The sequence below is a fragment of the Phascolarctos cinereus genome, unplaced genomic scaffold (genome assembly GCF_003287225.1).
Source record: "Phascolarctos cinereus isolate Bilbo 61053 unplaced genomic scaffold, phaCin_HiC Scaffold_9;HRSCAF=440, whole genome shotgun sequence".
NCBI lineage: Eukaryota > Metazoa > Chordata > Mammalia > Diprotodontia > Phascolarctidae > Phascolarctos > Phascolarctos cinereus.
In genome coordinates, this window is record NW_027556402.1 from 152,574,098 (window position 1) to 152,594,956 (window position 20,859).

Below are 20,859 nucleotides of genomic sequence, written 5' to 3' on the forward strand. Positions count from 1 at the left end.
GCTTTCATCTTTGGAGGGAAGAGTAAACCAAAAAACAAAAGAAATGTTACTTCTTTTCAATAGGGGCATCAATCATAGATCATGCAGACCTACAAATAAGAGATCCAAGAGATTAGAGTCCAACTTCCACGTTACAGAGATGAGGAAACTAAGACCCAGCTAATTTAAAATGTCTTGCTCTTGGTCTTACAGGTAGCACAGATCAGAGGCAGATTTCCACTGGATTAAAATGCATTGTCCATGTGATTTTGAATTCCAGCAGTTCAGATGTTTACCTTTGTGTTTAAACAATACAAGTTTACTTTTCTTTTAAACGAGGGTTTCCTTTCCAATGCCCTTTTATATTATCTCCAGGATTTATTCTTCTTGATAATCACCACCTTCAACATAGAGCCCAGCTCCTAATGCTCCCATCCCAAAATTAAACTTGTATTTAATTTTTATATGCTTAATAGATGTACATGTTGTCTCCCTGACAAACTATAAGCTCTCTGAGGTCACAGACTGTTTCAGGTCTTTGTGCATTTTGTATATTTCCTACTAAACTATGTTTCCCATGAATCATAATTTGAGATGCCTTGATATCTACTCTTTACCTGGGCAGATAATTTGTTTTGCCCAGTGGAAAATAGGGAAAATCTCTACCAGAAATTTTATGAGCTGGTACCCAGCATCAAAAAAATCCTTGCCCCCTTCAGACTCCAGTTGCTACCCACAAAACTAGTATTCTAAATTCCAGGCAAATGCCTGGTTGGTTGGACACATCCACAACTACTAAATAATAGCATACTGTATCTAAATAGTGAAGGTGTTTATCCCGGTTTTATAGGCAATTGAGTTTCTATGTGTTTAAGTGATTTGTCTAAGGTAACACAACTTTTAAATTCTTGTGAGATGGGTCTCATACTCAAATCCTTCTAAATCCTGTATTATTTATTTATTCATTCAATCATTATATCATGCTGATGATGTTTTAAGTCAGGACCTGCTAGTATATTTATGAATCTTAATTTTCAAATTTTAATCATTTTATTTCAGCTACTACAAAAACACATGTTCTAATTAAGCCTGGAATCAAGATCCTATAGCTAAAGGATTTTTTTTCTTTTTTTGGTGAGGCAATTGGGTTTAAGTGATTTGCCCAGAGTCAGCTAGTAAACTAGTAAGTATTATGTGTCTGAGGCCGCATTTGAACTCAGGTCCTCCTGACTCCAAGGCTGGTGCTCTATCCACTGCGCTGCATACCTGCCCCAGATAAAGGATTTTTTAAAAAATCTGGAAAATGTGATAATTTTCTAAAAACAAATTATAAGAAAAAAAACTTAAGCGTTTTATTTACATAATCTTTGTGAACAGACTAGCCTTCAATTGTCTTTAAAGCCATTTTTTAAAGTATTAAACAACAGTAGGCATCTCTAATAAATCTACTCAAAATTCTACTCATTTGATGTGCTGTTTTAGGTCTGATGTACTTTGTTACAAAGAATTTTGAAATAGGCGTTGCAAAAATAATGGGCATCAATAATTTTTAAACATTGTCACTAAAATTTTAACCAAGGAACCCATAAAGAAGAAACCTGTGTAACAAACTAATTAGAATAAATCCCACAAACAAAAAAAAGGCAAAATAATCAGGAGAGATTTTATAAAAATTGGAGGGAGTGTTCCATAATTACTCAAAAGACAGTAATATCATTCATTTATTAGGAATTTGTGGGAAATTAGATATTCTACATAACTTCAGTTTTCACTAAGTAAAGCACATTTTTCTATCAATTTTTGAGGGAAATTTTAGCTTTTTAGATAGAAATTTTTCTAAAATGCATTATACATTCCTCTCACTCCTAAGTGTAAAATGAAGATAGCCTTTTTTTGATACAGGATCATTATTACTATAAGGTACTTAATTACTGAGCTTTATCAGGCTGCTTGCTCCTATAATAAAAGACAGCAGTCTAAATTTTGGCTTTTCTGTTTTCCTCTGCTGTCAGTACTAGGACTTCTTGTTGTCTGCGTGCCCGCCTCTCACTCTGCCCCACCCTAATTTGCTGCTTTTTATATGCTGTTGAGCTTATAAGAAACCAAATAAGCCAAGCCAAGTGGTAGAATTGTGGAGAAGGTGAGACTTCATAGGTTTTGAGTTAAGAACTGACATCTTCCCATAATTATAGTGCATTCTTGGTGCACAAACTCTGACACTGATTCTAACTTTTTATAAATCAAAATTTAGATTCTCATCTGTATTACAGAAAACTGAGAATGCCTGATAAAAAACACCTTGGATAAACAAAATATTATTATACTCTTAAAAGAAAATGTCTAAATTTATTTCTCACAAAAAATACTTACCTAGCATATCCAGAAGAAAGAGATTTCAAGGAATCATAAAAATCCACCACAATTTCATTCAAAGGGAAGAGGTATTCAAGCATAACTCGATTCTGATCAATGAACACCATATTTTTTTGAACTGCTCTTCGAGCCTAAAAAAATGAAAAATACAGTAGTCACAAGCCCCTCAGATATTATTGAAAAATATGTTAAATCCCTTGATTAAAATTCCCTTTAAAAATTATAGTTAAACAAACAAAACCTGGTGTGCAGAAAAATTCTATTATCATCTTAATAACTTCAAAAATAGCCATGTAGTTCTGAGTACAAGGGGCCTGAATTCCCTCTAAGCTGGCCTAAGTGTGAATAAATCACCCTTCCTCATAATTCTGTTACGAAATATAGATTGACTAAGATCACAGAAAAGGAAAAGGACATATGCTTAGAAAAATAGAGACACTAATGCACTGTTGTTAGAGTTGTAAACTGATCCAATCATTCTGTAGAACAATTTGGAACTCAGGGCAGCTAGATGGCCCAGTGGATAAAGCACCAGCCCCTGAAGTCAGGAGGACCCGAGTTCAAATCCAGCCTCAGACCAACTAACTGTGTGAGCCTGGGCAAGTCACTTAACCCCAACTGCCTAAAAAGATAAATAAAAACAATTTGGAACTATGCCCAAAGGACTATAGAAATGCATACTCAATATACCAAATAGATCAAAGAAAAGGGAAGACAACCTATATGTACAAAAAACTTTATAGCAGCTATTTTCATGGTGGCAATATCTAAACAAGTTGTAGTATATGACTATGATGGAATACTTCTGTGCTATAAGAAATGACAAGGACTGGTTTCAGAAAAACCTGGGAAATCTTTTATGAACTGATACAAAATGAACTGAGCAGAACCAGGAGACTGTTATACCCTGTAACAGCAATTTTGTAATGATGATCCAACTGTGAAAGACTTATGATAAATATAATGATCCAAGATAATTCCATCTTCAAAGAGAGAACTGGCAAATTCAAAGGGCAGACCAAAGCATACTTTTTTCACTTCATTTTTTCTTTTTTCTTTTTTTTTTGTTTTCCTTTGCATGGAAATGTTTTGTCTAACTTCACATATATAACTGATATATTGCTTGCCTTCTCAAGGGGTGGGTGATGGAGAGAACTTGAAATTAAATTTTTAAAAAATCCTTTAGCTGGGTCAGCTAGATGGTGCAGTGGATAGAGCTCTGGACTTGGGAGTCAGAAGGACTTGTGTTCAAATCCAGCCTCAAACACTTGACACTTAACTAGCTGTGTCACCCTAAGCAAGTCACTTAAACCCCGACTGCCTCATCAAAAAGCCAAAAAAAAAAAGTTAAATACTTTTAAAAATGCAATTGGTAAATATTTAATGAAATAAAAATATAAGTAATAATAATAATTATTTATGTAGTGCTCAGAAAGTCTGTAAAGTGCTTTACACTTAAGAACCCAAGGAGGTAAGGGGCCATTCTCATCTACATTTTAGATTCAGAAATAGCTCAGACAGGGTCAGTGATCTGCCCAGTACAGAGCCAGTAAAAGCATGAGGGCAAGATTTAAAACCAGGTGTTCCAGATTCCAAAGTCCTAAGATTACATATTTATAATTAGGAGACATATAGGTCAATGAGTCCAACCCCCTCATTTTACATATATGGAAACTGAGGCATAGAGAAGTTAAATTACTTGCCCAAGGTTACACAGGTTTTAAGTTTCTTATAGGATTCAAATTTAGGTCTTCGTGACCCTGAAGTCCAGTACTCCAGTACTTTATCCACTATGTTACCTAGCTCAGCACTCTTACCTCAAAATACCACACTAAACCAGGATAAGATTGGAATTTTTCAAGAGAAACTTTATTGAGGAAATAGGAGGCAGGATGGGAGGGGAGAATGTAAACAGTTTACTGTGAATAAATTTCTTACCTTCTTTTGGCTTTGGTGAGAGCTGTCATTTTTATTTTAATCTTGCCTTAACCCTGGTTGATCTCTACTCTTCAATAAAATTAAATTAATCTTTACCAGTGCTAGAGCTACTATCTAGGTTTAATCTCACCATATTCCATGTGGCCTTATTACCTAACACTTTCATTTCTAAAATCTATTTTCCTCATTTCTGCTTCTTACAGAAGTCAGAAGTTTACCGTCATTGTTTTCTTTTAATTCTTACATGCCTGTGTACCTCTCAAGTTTCTGGTTCTAGTGTGAGGGGTAACAGCCTTCAGATCATGTGCAAAATGAAGGTAACAGATATCAATCATACCTTAAAAACAATCAGTCAGGTTAAATATACATGCAGTTATATCAAGTAATTACTGACATTTACAAAGCATTTTAAGTTTTACAATGAACTTTACATCTATAAAATCAGTTGAACCCCACAACTCTATAACATAGTTTTACATTTTATATATAAATCAAATTTTATAGATGAGGGAGCTTGGACCCAGAAAAGTTAAGTGATTTGCCCAGGATCACAGTTAGTAATGTCAAAGAAGTGGGATTCAAACTTCAGTCTTCCAAACTCCAAGTCCAGTGCTTTCTCCATTATATTATACTACCTGAATGATAACAATAATAATATTAGAACAAAGTTTCTGACATTTTATGTCACATATGCTTCCAAAGTTTTCAATCACTAAATTTATGAGCAAATCTTAATACTATTGTACAGCAAATGAAAACATTAATTTTAGATGTGCATTCTTTTAAAAATACGATCATGTTTAATTTAAAATGATACAGTACTGTTCTGGAGTGAGGCAAGAAATTAGGTGAAACAATAAAGAGTTAAGCATTTAATTGTATTATGTGTATACCAGGCAAAGTGTCATTATTTTTCCAGTGTATTCATCCGGTGTTATAATGGTACCCAAAACAACTGGCTCCAAATATTCTGTTACTTTTGACTTATCAGGAAACTGGGCAGGGTTGATGATTGTAATTTCCTTTTCTCTATATTCCTGAAAATGGGGAAAAATCAATGACTTAAAAATATTTCCAAAGTAGTCTCCTAATTTATTTCTCAACATTTTGCATTCTTAGAATCAGAAGTAACTTGGAATAAAATGAATGCTAGACTTGAATCCTGGTCTGCAATTTATTTACTACCTGTGTGACATTGAACCAATTATTTAACCTCTGTAAGACAGTTTTCCCATTGTCAAGGGTGGAACTTGGTCTAGAGGATCAGTGAGGTCTCTTCCACTTATAGAGCCATGATCTTAAGATTCTTGGAATACTGGTTGTCTGCTTTGCTTATTATTCAACACTAAATCCCAAATTTATAATCACTTAAATTGATAATTCATTACTGATACCTACATATAACATATATATGTTATGTGTCCACACAAATATTTTGAAAGTACCAACTATTCATGCCTTCTATGTATAAAAAATGAAAAGCAAAGTATATTATGATATAAAATTTAATTTGCCCCCTACAATAATCATGCAAATGATTCTCAACCTAATTTAACTTTAACAGTTAGGCAAATGTGTTTTGTTTTTTTCCCCCCAGTCCAGATGTATAATGTGGTGAATTAATGTCTTTTAAAATCTATAAACTTCAGTTGCTACCTGTAGCTCTAAGACAACATTTCAACTATACTGCTTGGCACATAAAACCCTTTTATAATCTGGTTTCAGCCTATTTTTTCAGACTGATTACACTATCCTTCATATATATACACTATCCTTCTCATATACTCTAAATCCCCATCAAATTAGCTACTTGCTGCTCCCTGTACATACTACATCTCCTATCTTTCTTTTTACAGGCTGTCCCTACCTCTGAAACATCCTCCCACTTTTTACCTCTTGAACTCTAGCTTCCTTTAATGATAAGGTCCAATAATAGCACTGGAAAGAAGGCCTCTCCTGATTGCCTTAGTAAAACACTTCATAGCTAAAAGTATCTTTTATTTATCCGTATTTACTGTTCTATGGATATGCAGTTATCCCTCTTTAGAATATAAGCTCCTTGAAGTCAGGGCTTATATCACACTTCTGTTTTTGTATCCCAAACAACTGGCACATAAGTAGACAATAAATGCTTGATGACTTAACTACTGTTCAGATACATCCTCCACCAATGCAAACAAATAATCAGTCTGTGTAAAAATCTGAGCAAGAGGCCTGACCTCTCAAGAACTTGAGTGAACCATGATAATGTATTTAGTCCGTATCAATGAACTAAGGTTTTCTTGATTTGAAAGCCAGTCATCCAGCCACTGCTAGAATTTAAGGCAAATGTACAGCTTTACCATATTTACAGACTACAAAGTAAAATCTGCTCAAAAGAAAAAGATTGCAATTCAGAAGGAACATACTGCTTACACTGTTGACTCCAAAAATTATCGTTCTCTGCCATGTTTTTTACTTTTTACAAAAGCAATAAATCTTGGCCAAAAAAATTATTCTTAATTTTTATTTTCAATTACTGGTTCCACTTAGAACAACACTGTTTTTCTAGGGAAATCTACATTTTTCCCAGTGAAAGACTTCAGTGAAGAATACTTTTATGTAATACATGGAATTATTTTACAAGTTAAGACAAGGCCTATATTAAACTGTTAGGAAGAAGAATTCTTGGAATTTTGTTCTTCCATAATTAATAGTAACATGATAGAGTTCTGTAAAGTATTGTTCTTACTCTTTATTTTACTGCAAAGGAAGACAAAGCTAATTTGCTCTTCATAAGTTACTATTCAAAATTGACTTTACATCTTCAACTATTACAATGCAGAATATATAACCATACTGGTCACAGAAGTACTATTAGTTTCAGGATTATAAATCTGAAGTACCTTTACTAACTTTGCTGATGAAAGAACAGCTTTATAAGGGACAGTAGGTGTAGTCAAAATAACAGAAGCATTATATTCTTGTTCCAACCGTTGATTAAAAACTTCCATATGGAGAAGGCCAAGAAACCCCAACCTGGAAAACAATAAAATAAAATAAAATTGTGTTCCTCCAATTGTATATGCCTTAATGCTTCTTTTGAGTGATATTACTTTAAAACATTTTAAAAAATATAATCAATAAACACAACTTATCCCACATATCCAATTAGTTGCCAAATCTCTTAATTTCTTTCTCTAGAACATTTTTTTGTCTATTCCTTTATCTCACACAGAATTATTCCATCTCCCAATTCCATACCTCTGCAGTTTGTCAACCATGTGTGGGAGAGAAATGCACTCTTTCCATACTGTTGTCTCTAAGAATGCCAAATTTCTTTCAAAAGATCAGTTTAGCAGCCATCTCCTATAGGAGGCTGTTTCTGGTACCCTCCCCCAGCTGTTAGTACCTCCCCACAAAATTACCTTGTATTTATTATGTATATGATATATGTACATATCTCCTCCTAGAGAACCTAAGTTTCTTAAAAGCGGGGCATCTTTTGTCTTTGTATTCCTAGTGCTTCCTTCACATAGTTCAGGGCACATAGTCAATGATTAACAAATGCTTAATTAAAATTCTGAATAAAAATAAATGGATAATGAATCTCACCTCCAACCAGCACCCAAGGCAAGGCTACTATCTCGATGTACTGTTACACTGGAATCGTTTAGTGTCAGTTTTTCTATAGCACTCTTCAAATTATTATATTCAGATTGGTCTATGGGGTACATTCCTGTAAAAATATTTGATAATACCTTTCATTTACCATATCAAGTCATACTAACAGGCTTTACCTCTTAGCATAAGATATAATGCTGCGTACATTAGTCCTAAGAATTTATTATCACCTTTTTTCCCATATTTCATTAGACACAAATATTCTTCAATCACTACCTGAAAGTAGGTAAATAAAGTTATGCTAGATGTCTTTCTAACTTTAGTCACTAGTATCCTGCTGTTCAACTATCATACAGCATTCTCCACCTAACAATTAAAATATTTTTACCAATGCTGAGGAAATTAAAGTTGGGAATGAATTCTCATAAAAATAAACAATTCTTAAAGATTACAAAGAAGATATTCCACAACAAATGAATTTATAACAGTCTCTAATAAATAGTTGTGAGGAAGTTTTTTGTAAACCATCAAGTGCAATGTGCATTATGTTTATAAAGAATAGTGAAAACTAATACAGTTGACTCTTGATTCCACCAAAAAGACTACCCAAAATGGAAACAAGCAACTGCTCCAATTTACTGACAGTATCCTGAAATACTTGTTTTACTTACAGATCAGGATTTTCTTAATCTTACTTGACAAACAGCTTCCAGGGGTGGGGAACCTGAGGCCTTGAGGCCCCACATGCCCTTCTAGGTCCTTGAGTGCAGCCTTTTGACTGAGTCCAAGTTTTACAGAACAAATCCTTTTATTAAGGGGATTTGTTCTGTGAAGTCTGGATTCAGTCAAAAGGCTGTACTTGAGGCCCTAAAGGGCCACATGTGGTCCTGAAGCCACAGATTCCCCACCCCTGGCTTATACCTCAGGGAAACCTTTGAAACTCCCAAACCCTATTCCAGAAATACCACTCAGTTAAGTGTTTTGTTAGTCTAAAAAATAAAAAAAAAAGCCCATTTCCAGCATGTCATCTGTAGAAAAGAGAAGAGTACAGAGTAACTGTAAAGTTGCCCAGATCTGACTCAAGTGACTTCCATTAAATCTTTCATTTAAAGAGAATTACCAGAACAAAGCACACATATTCAGATCTTAAGTAAAAAAAAATTTCTAAAGATACAGATGTGCACAAACACACAAATTCTACATCTTACATTATTATCTCATATCTATGCTCCTCTTCATGAGCAAAACCAAAAAAAGCAGTAAGAATATATTATTCTGATAACAAGATAGTCTGCCTATTTCTATTATGAGCAAGCATTAATTAAATAAAATTATTTTGAGGCATTCTGACTCCAACTGGCCTCGAAGTCAGAAAGACTTGGTTTTAAGACCAAAGTTCTCTGATACCTATCTTCTGAGTGACCTCTTAAGTCAGCTAACTTATCAGTGCCCCAGATGACAGCATTCAGTAGTTACAGACTTAAACTGGCAAAAGGGCTTCCATACTAGGAGTTTCCTACACCAATGAAATCACAGATCTAGACAAAATCAACTTTTATTACCTGGGGAAGACTAAGATTAAAATACTATCATAAGGGATTCATTTCTTTAGAACAAGAGCTGAATTAAAATTAGTACAGGCTTTAGCACTTCAGAATATATTTATTGGGACAATTTAGGTAATAATACTTTTTGATGATGAAAGTTCAAAAACTACTGTGGATTTAATCTCTTTAAAAACTACTTAAATCTTAAGGTATTTCATTAGGTAGAAGAAAAATCTGCTCAAATAACAGCATTAACTTCAAATGAATAGTTCATAGCATAACTGGATACTGTACTAATGGAATCTGTCGTCATTATTCTTGCTGCATAGTATATATTGGGAATAAAAAAATTCTGCTCTAATTTTTTTAACTTGCGAACTCCTCACCTGCAAAAACCATTGGTCTCGCTGACTTAAACCCAGGCAAGGGTTCCACTGGTTGTTTATGTAAATATAATGTATCTCCTATTTGGGCTTCAGTGACATCTTTCATCCCAGCAATCAGATAGCCCACCTGTCCTGCATATCTAAATAAAATTAGTATTATGTGGAAATAATATTGTTTGTTTCAAGTTTTATAGCCATTAGCTCATCTATCACACAAAAGCCATCTTATTTCAAACCCAAACTTTTTTCTTTTTGAAAACAATCAATGGCTTGATTCTCAAAGTCTGAAGTATGTCTATATAAAGAAGTCGCCAACTAAGCAAAATCATTTAAGATCAATTTTCATACCTCTGAATAATCCCACAGTTCCTCTTTCCAAATGAGATATGGAAGAATATCTAAGATACTGAGAATAATTGGGAAGATGACTTGTGACACTGACCTCTCCCCATACAGAATACAAAAATAATGGAACTCCCATCAAGGAGAGAGAAAACTCACCATGACTTATGAAATAACTCCTAAAGTGCTGACTGAGGCATGCAGGGCTAAGTAATTTTCCCAAGTTACTATTCAGTGTCAGAGTCAAGATCTGAACCCCAGTGTTCCTGACTCTAAGCCCAGCATTTGAGCATTTAATCCAGGACACCATACTGCTTCTCTCCACTGGGAATTAATAATGTTGCAAATTAAGTACAGTAAAAAAAATCACAACTAGCCCCAATTTTTCATTTCATATACATGACTTATAGAAGAAGGAAGCAAAGTGACAAAACAAAATGCCATAGATTTGGTCAAAAAAAGGAAGAAAAAAGGCAGGTTCCTAGATATGTCCTGGGCTTATATTTGAGACATTTCTATAAATACAGTTAAAATGCTTTCTGGGAAATTATTAGCTATAGAATCAGAATAGCTGAGAAGCAAAATTTTAAAGAGATCATCCATCCAACCCATTCCCAACATTTTTCATTAAATGAGGAGTTTTTAAAAGGTCAAATAATTTATAAAATACAAAATTCTACTAGAGCCTCAGTCTCTTCACTGCAACTCAATGGGACTATATTAAGCTGACTTTAAACTAAGAATTTCTCCAAATATTCCAGTTTAACTTTAAAAACATTTTAAATGCTCTATCACAAAAATAAATTAATCAATACAGGGCTAAACAATACAAGGTTTTATACCGAAAATTCAGTTATTTTTACGGACAAAAAAATTAAAACTATCTGTAGCACTTACAGTTTCTGAGTTTGTTGTTCGTCTGGGCTCAGAATTCCAACTTCATTAACTTCATAAGTCTTCTGTTTATGAGCAGATACAATCTTATCTCCTTTGGAAACAACTCCATCAAACAGTGCTACATTAGCTATCACTCCTCTATACTGGTCAAACGTAGAATCAAACACTAAAGCCTTCAGAGGATTTTCTCGACTCACTTTTGGTCTACGAAATATGAAAAATAAAAATAAAAACTCCATTACATATACACACACATGTATACGTATACAATAAAAAAATATGCTAAAGATAAAAGGACTGGACTTACTATTTCACCAGAAATTCACCAGGAATTTCCTCTACCAATTCAGGTCAGCAATTAATCTGTAGCATTATTTTAAAGAGGATAAACAAATACTCACGGAGCTATCCTTTCAATGACAGCCTGAAGTACTCTTTCTATATTTGTTCCTAGTTTAGCAGAAATCTAAATATAAAAAATAAAAATAAGACAAAATCGTACAAAGCATGATTACAAGTAGTATCAGCTCTTTATAAGAAATAGTGGAAGAAAAATAATCTATATAAAATACATAATCTGAAATATAATGGAGTTAGTTCATCCTAAGAACATTTAATTATAAAATTTGGATGACAAAAGAAAAATGAGAAGAACTAATAAAGACTTATACAATGCAATATTTTCCCATCAATGACAGTAGAACTACCACATTTGGACTCTTAACATCAAAGACTCTAATGTGCTATACATGTAGGTAGAAATGGCATTAAAGAAATATTTGAAGAAAAGCTGGATCAGACCAAGTATGCATCGCAGAAGCCTGTGCTAGAGGGAATGAAAGTGTGAGCGCTTCAAGTCAATCAATTCCAAAGCTCCCTCAAAGAGGACAAGATAAAAAAAAAAAATCATATAATATTTTTTTAAATGGAGAGGATAACAATAAGCACTAACTCAAATCTTCATAAGAATAATTTATTCACATTATCTAGGCCATTTCTGATGCAAAAGATAAGGAGATAATCTTTCACAAATGATACTATATAGAAGACCTCATCTTTCTAGGCACTTAACTGAAGATAAGGAGAATATAAGAATGGACTATGCTTGCTGAGTATAAAAAAATGTATTTTGGTATAAACAAACTGCATCCTTCAAGGCTCTCTTCCAATAAAGTGTATCATATGCCAAGTTAAGATTGTACAAGATACCCTGATAGAGGCAACAGTGAAAATTTGATGATCATAATGATCAGGAGGATCTAGGGAGGCATACAACAAGGAGATCCATGCCTGTACTACAGATGTCTGTCTTTGTCATGGGTAATGTACACTACAAAATTTTAAAAAAAGCTTCATGACATATAGTAAGGTTTTCTAAGCACCATCTGCAGGTGACACTGCACTAATTCAATTAAGCCATCTGAACATTGCCTTTCTGAGCTTTCTAAATGAGATCTAAAATTACCTAAGAGTTTAATTTAACAAGTGCATTAAGAATGCAAATTTTCTATGCAATAATAAGCCATTTGATAGGAAGTTCATAGAGCTGGTTCATCAGTACATACAATTTTTTAAGCAAACAGACACTGAAGCAGGCCTAAAATTGAACCGGAGTAAGACTGTGCCAAAATACATTTAGGAAACTGGCTGGCACCTTAAATGACCACAAGTTTCTCCCAAAAAGAAAACCCCATATTTTAATACCAATATTCTTCCTATAATGCTATCAGTCTGAAAATAATGAATTCCAGAAGCTCTGACCAATCCAAACTGCAGGTCACTCAAAATGCAAATGACAAAGTAGAATATTACAAATAATGAATTATACAAACAAAAAAGGTGTAAAAGACATAAGAAATGTGTAGCTGGAAAAGTAGGCCAGTCACCTAGCAAGAGCAAATGTTAACAGGTATAGATCAAAGGCTGCTTTGCTCAAACTATGTCAGAAAATATAGACTAAGTCCTGACACCAGGACTTCCTGAAGAAAATTTACAGGACATAGATACAAGCTGCCCATCAGATGTGGATTGCTGATGTGCACTAATAAAATCATGACTCTCCACATCAAAACCACAGATTATTTTAAGTTATTAAGTATTCAATTCAACCTTGAAAAAATTTTTAGATACAAATGAAATAATCCTGACTAAATCACTAGAAAATATGACATGGATAGGAACACAGAATGTACTTTTTTTTTAGGTATATCTCTTTTTCTTTTCTTTTTAAATTTTTTTTAAATATATGGAATAAAACATGCACTTCCATAACAGTAGTACAATTAAAAAGACAACTGTACATGAAAATGCAAATCTACTATGCACAAACTGCTATTCCTTTCAAATATACAAAATTATTTAAATTTTTTTCTTTTTAAAAATTTATTTTATTCTGAACTTAAGAAATAAAATAAGCATTTCCATAGAAAAGTGGGATAGAAAAACAAAGGACTGCACCTGAAATTGCAGGTCCATCATATATACAACTTACCATTTCTTTCAAATATACAACAAAGTTATCATGTAACTTTATTCCCCATCCCTCACCAAAACTTTGAGATGGCTATCCATTAGACACAAATCTGTATACGTGTGTGTATGTCTGTATGTACACATACAGGCATACATATATATGTGTGTATTCAAACAGCATTTTTCTTCATAGGATCTCTGCGGTTAATTTGGGTATTTGTAATAGAATGACTGGGTTGTAAAAAAGTTGTCCTGAAAACAGTACTGCTGTTACTGTATACAATGTTCTCTTGCTTCTGCCCATTTTGCTCTTTGTTATTTCCAGGTCTCTCCATGGTCCAGGAGTGGGGAACCTGCAGCCTAGAGGCCACGTGTGGCCTTCTAGGTCCTTGGGTGGGGCCTTTTGACTGAGTCCAAGTTTTACAGAACAAATCCTTTTATTAAGGGGATTTGTTCTGTGAAGGTCAGATTCAGTCACAAGGCTGCACTTGAGGAACTAGAGTGCCACATGTCACCTTGAGGCCACAGGTTCCCCACCCCTGCTCCATGCTTTTCAAAAATCACTGAGAGCTCATTACTTCTTAGAGTAATATTCCATCATAAACATATACTGTAATTTGTTTAACTATTCCCCAACTGACAGGCATCCGTGCAATTTCCAGTTCTTTGCCACCACCAGAATGTACTTTTCAACATAACTTTGGTTTGAATAAAATGTGAGTACAAGCTCATCATTTTTGTTGTTTTTCCAATGTATGCATATATACAGACACACTACTTTCTTTTCAAAGAGCTATAAAATTGGAAAAATACCTTCTTTAACAACTACTCATATTCACTTAATACTTTAACAAATCACTTTCTCTACAACAAATCTGTCAATTAAGTTATAGACGCAGAAAGACTCAAGAGAGGTTATATGACTGCCTCCAGTCAAACAACATTAACTATGAGCAACATCTGAACCCAAATCTTCTGACCAGGTCAAAGTGTTCTTTTTACTATACCACATCATCAGATAGTGGCTCAATAATTTGGTCAGGATAACATGGAAAGTTAACAATGGATCAAATGTTCAACTTGTGTCCAAAAATGTGACTATCCCACTGAATCTATGAAAACAGAACTTATTTTTCCTGACATCAATGATAATTAAGTTAAAAATCATGCCCACTTTACCCCATGGGTAAAAAAGTGCAAATGAAAGAGCAAAAAGAGATTTTACCTTAATACATTCATCACTGGGGATGTCAAACATCTTTTCAATTTGTTTTTCAACCCTTTCAGGGTCAGCATTCTTCAGATCTATCTATAAAACATTAATATTAAATCTCAATATGTTAAAATAAAAACATACTTATAGATGTATGGTCAGGGAGATTTTTAAAGAGTTTAACTGTTCTACCTTTCTTTCCAAACTCAAATTTCAAAGTACGTTGTATTCTGTTGAATATGTAAATTGACATTTTAACACAAACTATTACTGAGTCCAAATTAAGCACCAGTAACATTTATATAATGCTTACAAATTAACTCTTCAAACATGTCAAAAGATCAATGTTTTCACTGGTACAGATTACCTTAACACCCATGTAGAATGCACCCTCTATGCTAATTAGATGCCTTCTTCTTAGATTGCTATTATTAAAAAGACTACTTAGTGGACAACCTTCTAGCAATAAAATTTCTACATTACCAAATTCCAAATTAATAGAATAAAAATTAATGAGGTATTATATTTCTTTTTTAAATTATCTTACTTTTTAATTATCAGGCATCTAATTTCCCCACTCCCATCCCTAAGTACTTCATTTTAAAAAGTTAAAATTTCTTCAAGCCTTATTCAAAATCCACTTTCTCCATGAAATCTTCCTGGATGTACTCAGATGGAACTTTCCTGATTTCTCCTGTTATAAACTCTATCAATTTTTCTCCACATTTACTACATCTTAAACCTCCTTCTGGAAGATAAGCTTTTTTAAGTCAGCAAAAATGTCAGTAAACATCTGAGCATCTATCATGTTCTATCACTAAAATGCAAATAGTTTTTCCAGATTCCAGAACTATACCTACTCTGTCAAATGGAATTTACAATCCGTTCTTTTTTTTAAACTTATCCCCCATATTAAAACAAACACACATAATTTCACATTTTCAATTTATAATGTAAGGAGGTTATCCTGTTTCCTAATTTTGAGATTAAAACAAAACAAAGTGCTCAAAAGCACATAATTTAGCACTTTATTTTCTAATGTAACATCCCTTCTAATTCGAGGAATTCTGCATATATTAGGGTTCCATGAAAGCATTTTAGTCTTGTCTCTCCCAACAGATTTTATACTTCTTTTATACAATACAGTGCCTAGAACAGTATATGCACCTATAAGGCAATACATAAAATACTTTTTAACTAACTACAGGCAATTCATTTTCATTTAAACTATGCTCCTTGGGAAGAGAGAGTACGAGAAACTCTTAGAAGGTGTGATACATTAATAAGCCTGTCAGTTATTTTTAAAACAAACATAATTACACAGTACTTCTTGGAATTACCTTGTTTATGATAGGAATTATTGAGAGCTGTGCTTCAAAGGCAAGAAAGAAATTTGCTACAGTTTGAGCTTGAATACCCTAAAAACATTAAAGTAGACAAATTTACAAACATAGCTTACATTCACAACAAAACTCAAATCAATATAATCTATGCTCCTTTAAAAAAGCTAACATTAACATGATTCTCACTTATGAGCATTTTTTGTTTTAGGAGGCTCAAACTGAGGTAGAGCTGACAGCAGGTAGAAATGCTGAATAGGTGGCACTGAACAATCACCACACCAGGAGATGAGTGGCAGTTAACCAATCAGACATAGTTAACAGCACAAGTAGAAACACAGGAATCTGAATGATCATATTTCAATAAAGCAAGAACTTTCTTAGTTTTGAGAAATCAGTATGATCCTTTAACCTCTCTCGACCTAAGCTTTTTAATCAATTAAGGGTTATACTAGATGATCTCTTAAACATCTTCTTCCACTTCTAAAATTCTACAATTCTAAAAAACCCAGATGATACCAGTGTCTGCTAGAGAATAAAGTATTTTAAAAAACAATATCATAAGTAGTTTACTAGAGCTGATATTCCTTACAGATAGAGGCACTGTCTTTGTATCTTCCTCCTGGCTCAGCAGAGTGACTTATAAAAAGCAGGCTCTTAAACATTATTGGAGGGCAGCTAGGTGGCACTGTGAATAGAGCACTAGCCCTGAGGTCAGGAGGATCTGAGTTCAAAGTTGGCCTAAGACCTAACACCTGACACTTACTATCTGCGTGACCCTGGGTAAGTCACTTAACCCCAATTGCCTATTTAAACAAAAAAAACCATAACTGGAATTAATATTTTGTTATAAGGTGTGTGTTTTCCAGGACTTAATAAGATTTGTGCTAGAAGGTGGTTTTGTTATGGTTCACATTTATTTAGTTGTTGTTTAGCCAATCGGCTGTATCCAACTCTTCATGACCCCATTTGAAGTTTTCTTGGCAAAGATATTGGAGTGGTTTTCCATTTCCTTCACCAGCTCATTTTACAGATGAGGAACTCAGGCAAACAAGAGTTAAGTGACCTGCCCACGGTCACACAGCTAATAAGTCGATTTGAGGCTGGATTTGAACTCACAAGGATAAGTCTTTCTGATTTCAGCCCAGCACTCTCTCCATTGTGCCACCCAGATGCTCTCAAAAAAAAAAAGGCATTTTGTTGTTCAGTTGTCTGACTGTATGGGATTCCATGACAAAGATAATGGAATGGTTTGACATTTCCTTCTCTAGTGTGTCCAATTTACAGATGAGGAACTAAGGCAAACAGAAGTTAAGTGATTTGCCCAGGGTCATACAATTAGCAAGTATTTGAGGTTGGATTTGAATTCAGATCTTCCTGACTCCAGAGTTGTTTGGCACTTCCACCTTTTATCAATGGGGAAATGAAGTTCAAAGAGGTGATTACTCGCCCATGCTCACACAGTACCAGAAGGATTTATAACCAAATTGCCCAAACTCCAAGTCTAGCAATCTCTTCACTATGCTACCTGGCAGTACTTCTCAATCACCCTTCTGGGAAATTCAGCTATTTCTTTAAAACCTAACATTTCCCCAAATAATGATTTACCACATTTTTTTTTCTACTCCATGACTCTTAATGACCTAGTCATTACAATTCTCAAATAAATGTCAAATAATAAACTCTTATGATCTTTTAGTTACCCTTGAGATTATAACCCAAATTATAACTGAAAATGGGCATCTCACACCTTTAAAAATCCCTTCCTTCACATTACTTTTTAAAACTTACAGAAATAGCAGCTATACACATCAGTATATAATGTCTAATTAGAACTGATCTATTCATCACAAAAAGTAAAATCCCTTTTTATAAAAGATACTCCAAAGGATATTTGTAAATAACAGAAAAATTATTATCTAATATTAAAAAATTAAAAATTTATACCTCATTTGCATCTATCACAAGTAAGACACCTTGACAAGCAGAGAGTGATCTTGACACTTCATAATTAAAGTCAACATGACCCTAAGAGGAAAAAACATCAAAACAATTGAACATAAGCTAAAACTTTACATTCTAATATGATTTGAACTTAACTCTTTCAATTAAACCTATATTTATTTGTTGATTATTCATGAAACAATGGTGACATTAAACAGAACAGTAGTGAAACAAAAAGCAGAATTTAGAGACAGTAAGTTTAAGGCTAATTTAGATAATATTATTAACAAACAACCCAGGATTAATGTTTAACTTACTGGTGTATCAATTAGATTTAAAAGGTATAGTTTTCCTCCATAATTGTAAAACAGAGATGCAGTTTGTGCTTTAACAGTGATTCCTCTTTCCCGTTCTACTTGTAGTTTATCAAGTACTTGTTTATTATGATCGGTTTTGGCAATTGTACCTAGAAACATAATTTTGTGAAAATTTTTATAAGAAGGTAATAACACTAGGTTGTACAAATCATCTTTGACAATAAGTTATGCAAAGACATATTCGAACTCTTAACCTAAGTCCAATTCTATATGATAATGAAATATACCAACTGAATCTTTCATAAAGATATGCCAATAAACATGACTAAATCAACATTCAAACACTTTGAAAATATACCTATTAATGACTAAGGAATAGACGCAAAAAAAAAAGCAAATATGAAAAATCAGTCTGTGAATTTCCTGATGCCAAATTATTTAACTGTCAAGTGTCGATTCCACATTAAAAAGAGTTTACAAACCTGTCATTTCCAGAAGCCTGTCGGCTAGAGTACTTTTGCCATGATCCACATGAGCAATGATGCCAAAATTTCTAACATTTTCCACAGGAAATTTAGACATATCCAGTCTTTCCTAGAAAGGCAGAAAAATAGGAAACTCATATTTCAATGAAATGATTTTATTTACTGTATTTCCAGATCAAACCATTCCAAACTACTCTTACTTTCATAGAATTCTTTTATCCTTTAGTCTTTTTTTATTACACTTTTCACAACAACAAAAATTAAAGTTACTAGGATCTATAACAGAATTTATCAAATAAATGTCACAATTAAGGACAAACATGGAGGTAAAAGTCTCCTTTTGCATCATTTCCCTTTTGCTTGCTAGGAAAAACCACAGGTCTGGGGGCCACACATTTTCATGACTTTTACTTTTAATTTACCACTCCTATTTAAATATACATTTTCTGTCATTTAGTGTAAGTTTTGACATATATGTTGTATATTAAAGATACTAAATTTTGTATTTGCATCTAAGTTGATTTCTTAATACTGAAATGCAAAATAAAAAAGAGGCATAACTTTATTGTACTTGAATTTTAAAAGATAGCTCACATAACGTTTAATATGTAACCTTATTTTGTCGCAAAACCTTGATTTGCTTTTCATAAGAATTTCATTCTTTAATTTCAGGTTATAGCTAAACTGCAGCAATCCATAAGAAAACCTTTCTTTCTTCAATTCTGTTACACTCCTATCACAGCGTGGTGCAGGGAATATGCATTTAGAGTGCTGGGTTCAAATTCTGCCTCTGACACTTGTTACCTTGGACAAATACACTGCAGTTTTATGGCCTTAAATTTCCTTCTCCGCAAAATGCTGGAATTGGGCAAACTGATTCCTTAACACAAATTCAAGTATGAAGGCCAGGAAACCGTTCCTTTGGACCCCGACCCCGGTCTGGGCTTCCAGCCGCGGACCCCTCTGCGCCTCCCGCCTGCCCAGCCCACCCAGCGGCCCCAGAGTCTGCGCGGCAGTCACCGTCCGGTCCGTGGCGCTATAGGACCTGGAAGGGGTCACCCAGAAGGCGGGGTCCTTTTCCGGAAGTGGAGAGCAGGGGGAGGCCCCGCCAGCCACCGAGAGTCGGCGCCGAAAGCCCCCCAGGGCGGCCTGCGCCACCCACGCCCAGCGGCGCCTCGCTCCGGGTACTACGAGAGCCAACATGGCCCCGGCCTCGCTCGCGCTTCGCTCTCAGGAGGGGTCGGGTCGTGGAGCCACGCTCATCCACTCTGGCGCTCGCTGTCGGGATCTCCACCGGAAGAGCGGTCTCGGCCCGAAGCTTCCACCTTCCTAGCCGGGCGACCCCCTCAGCAAGTCCCCATTGACTAAATACAACTTCCCCGCTCCAGAAGCCGGGTCCGCCGCCCCTACGAGAGAACGTGACCCCGCGCTATAGCATCACGTCGCCCTCTGCGAGGCGCTTACGTCACCACGCCACGTCCGTCCTCCGAGAGGGTCCTTGCGTCATCGCGTCCTCACGCCGGCTCCTCCTTCTCTTTGCAGATAAAGCCTATTGGCAGGTGACGTGGGAATATCGTCTTGGCTTCCTGTTTCCGCTTTATTCGTTTTACATGTCCAGGCATTCGGGGCAGTGGGGCAGGGCGGGAAGCAGACTGAAAATTGTTCTTCTCACAGACTTCCGTCCAGGGTCACTAGGATTACATCCTATGCCCGGGGGCTCTTGCGCTGACGATCTCCCGGCTCCTGATCTAGAACAGTTACACGTGTTCGAGTCATCTCCCAGTCCTCGAGCAGCTCTTCCCTTTACCCTCCTCCCTGCACACGGGCTCCCAGGGTCCTCCTCCTCCTCCTCCTCCTCCCAGAGACCTTTATACGAAGCCTCGGCTTCCTTAGTAATCCCTCAGTTCTTTGCCATCTGGATTCTCTCCAAATTTATCGGTACAGCCTTAAAGGCTAAATCCAAGATACACTTCTCAACCTTTCTCCTTTACCTCTGGGTTGCTTTGAACACTTAAAGCAAAAA

At 35.0% G+C, this 20,859-nt stretch overlaps 1 protein-coding gene across 9 annotated transcripts in view; it reads right to left on the minus strand.

Annotated features, from left to right (window-relative positions):
• GUF1 (GTP binding elongation factor GUF1) overlaps positions 1-20,136 on the minus strand; it is a 40,977-nt gene extending 20,841 nt beyond the window's left edge. For 7 of the 9 annotated variants that reach the window (XM_078148179.1, XM_020990751.2, XM_078148181.1 and 4 more), the window contains exons 1-13: positions 19,857-20,136; positions 18,834-18,945; positions 18,352-18,500; positions 18,038-18,118; positions 16,091-16,168; positions 14,763-14,846; positions 11,467-11,531; positions 11,066-11,269; positions 9,827-9,966; positions 7,885-8,008; positions 7,176-7,308; positions 5,184-5,327; positions 2,350-2,483 (exon numbers count right to left, since the gene is read on the minus strand). In XM_078148179.1, coding sequence (XP_078004305.1) covers positions 2,350-2,483; positions 5,184-5,327; positions 7,176-7,308; positions 7,885-8,008; positions 9,827-9,966; positions 11,066-11,269; positions 11,467-11,531; positions 14,763-14,846; positions 16,091-16,168; positions 18,038-18,118; positions 18,352-18,500; positions 18,834-18,945; positions 19,857-20,039 — 1,631 coding nt within the window. In that variant the 5' untranslated portion in view covers positions 20,040-20,136. Of the gene's footprint in view, positions 1-2,349; positions 2,484-5,183; positions 5,328-7,175; positions 7,309-7,884; positions 8,009-9,826; positions 9,967-11,065; positions 11,270-11,466; positions 11,532-14,762; positions 14,847-16,090; positions 16,169-18,037; positions 18,119-18,351; positions 18,501-18,833; positions 18,946-19,640 lie in introns of all 9 variants that reach the window. The other 2 variants (XM_078148180.1, XM_020990763.1) reach the window with 2 other exon arrangements.
• Positions 20,137-20,859: the final 723 nt, after the last annotated feature.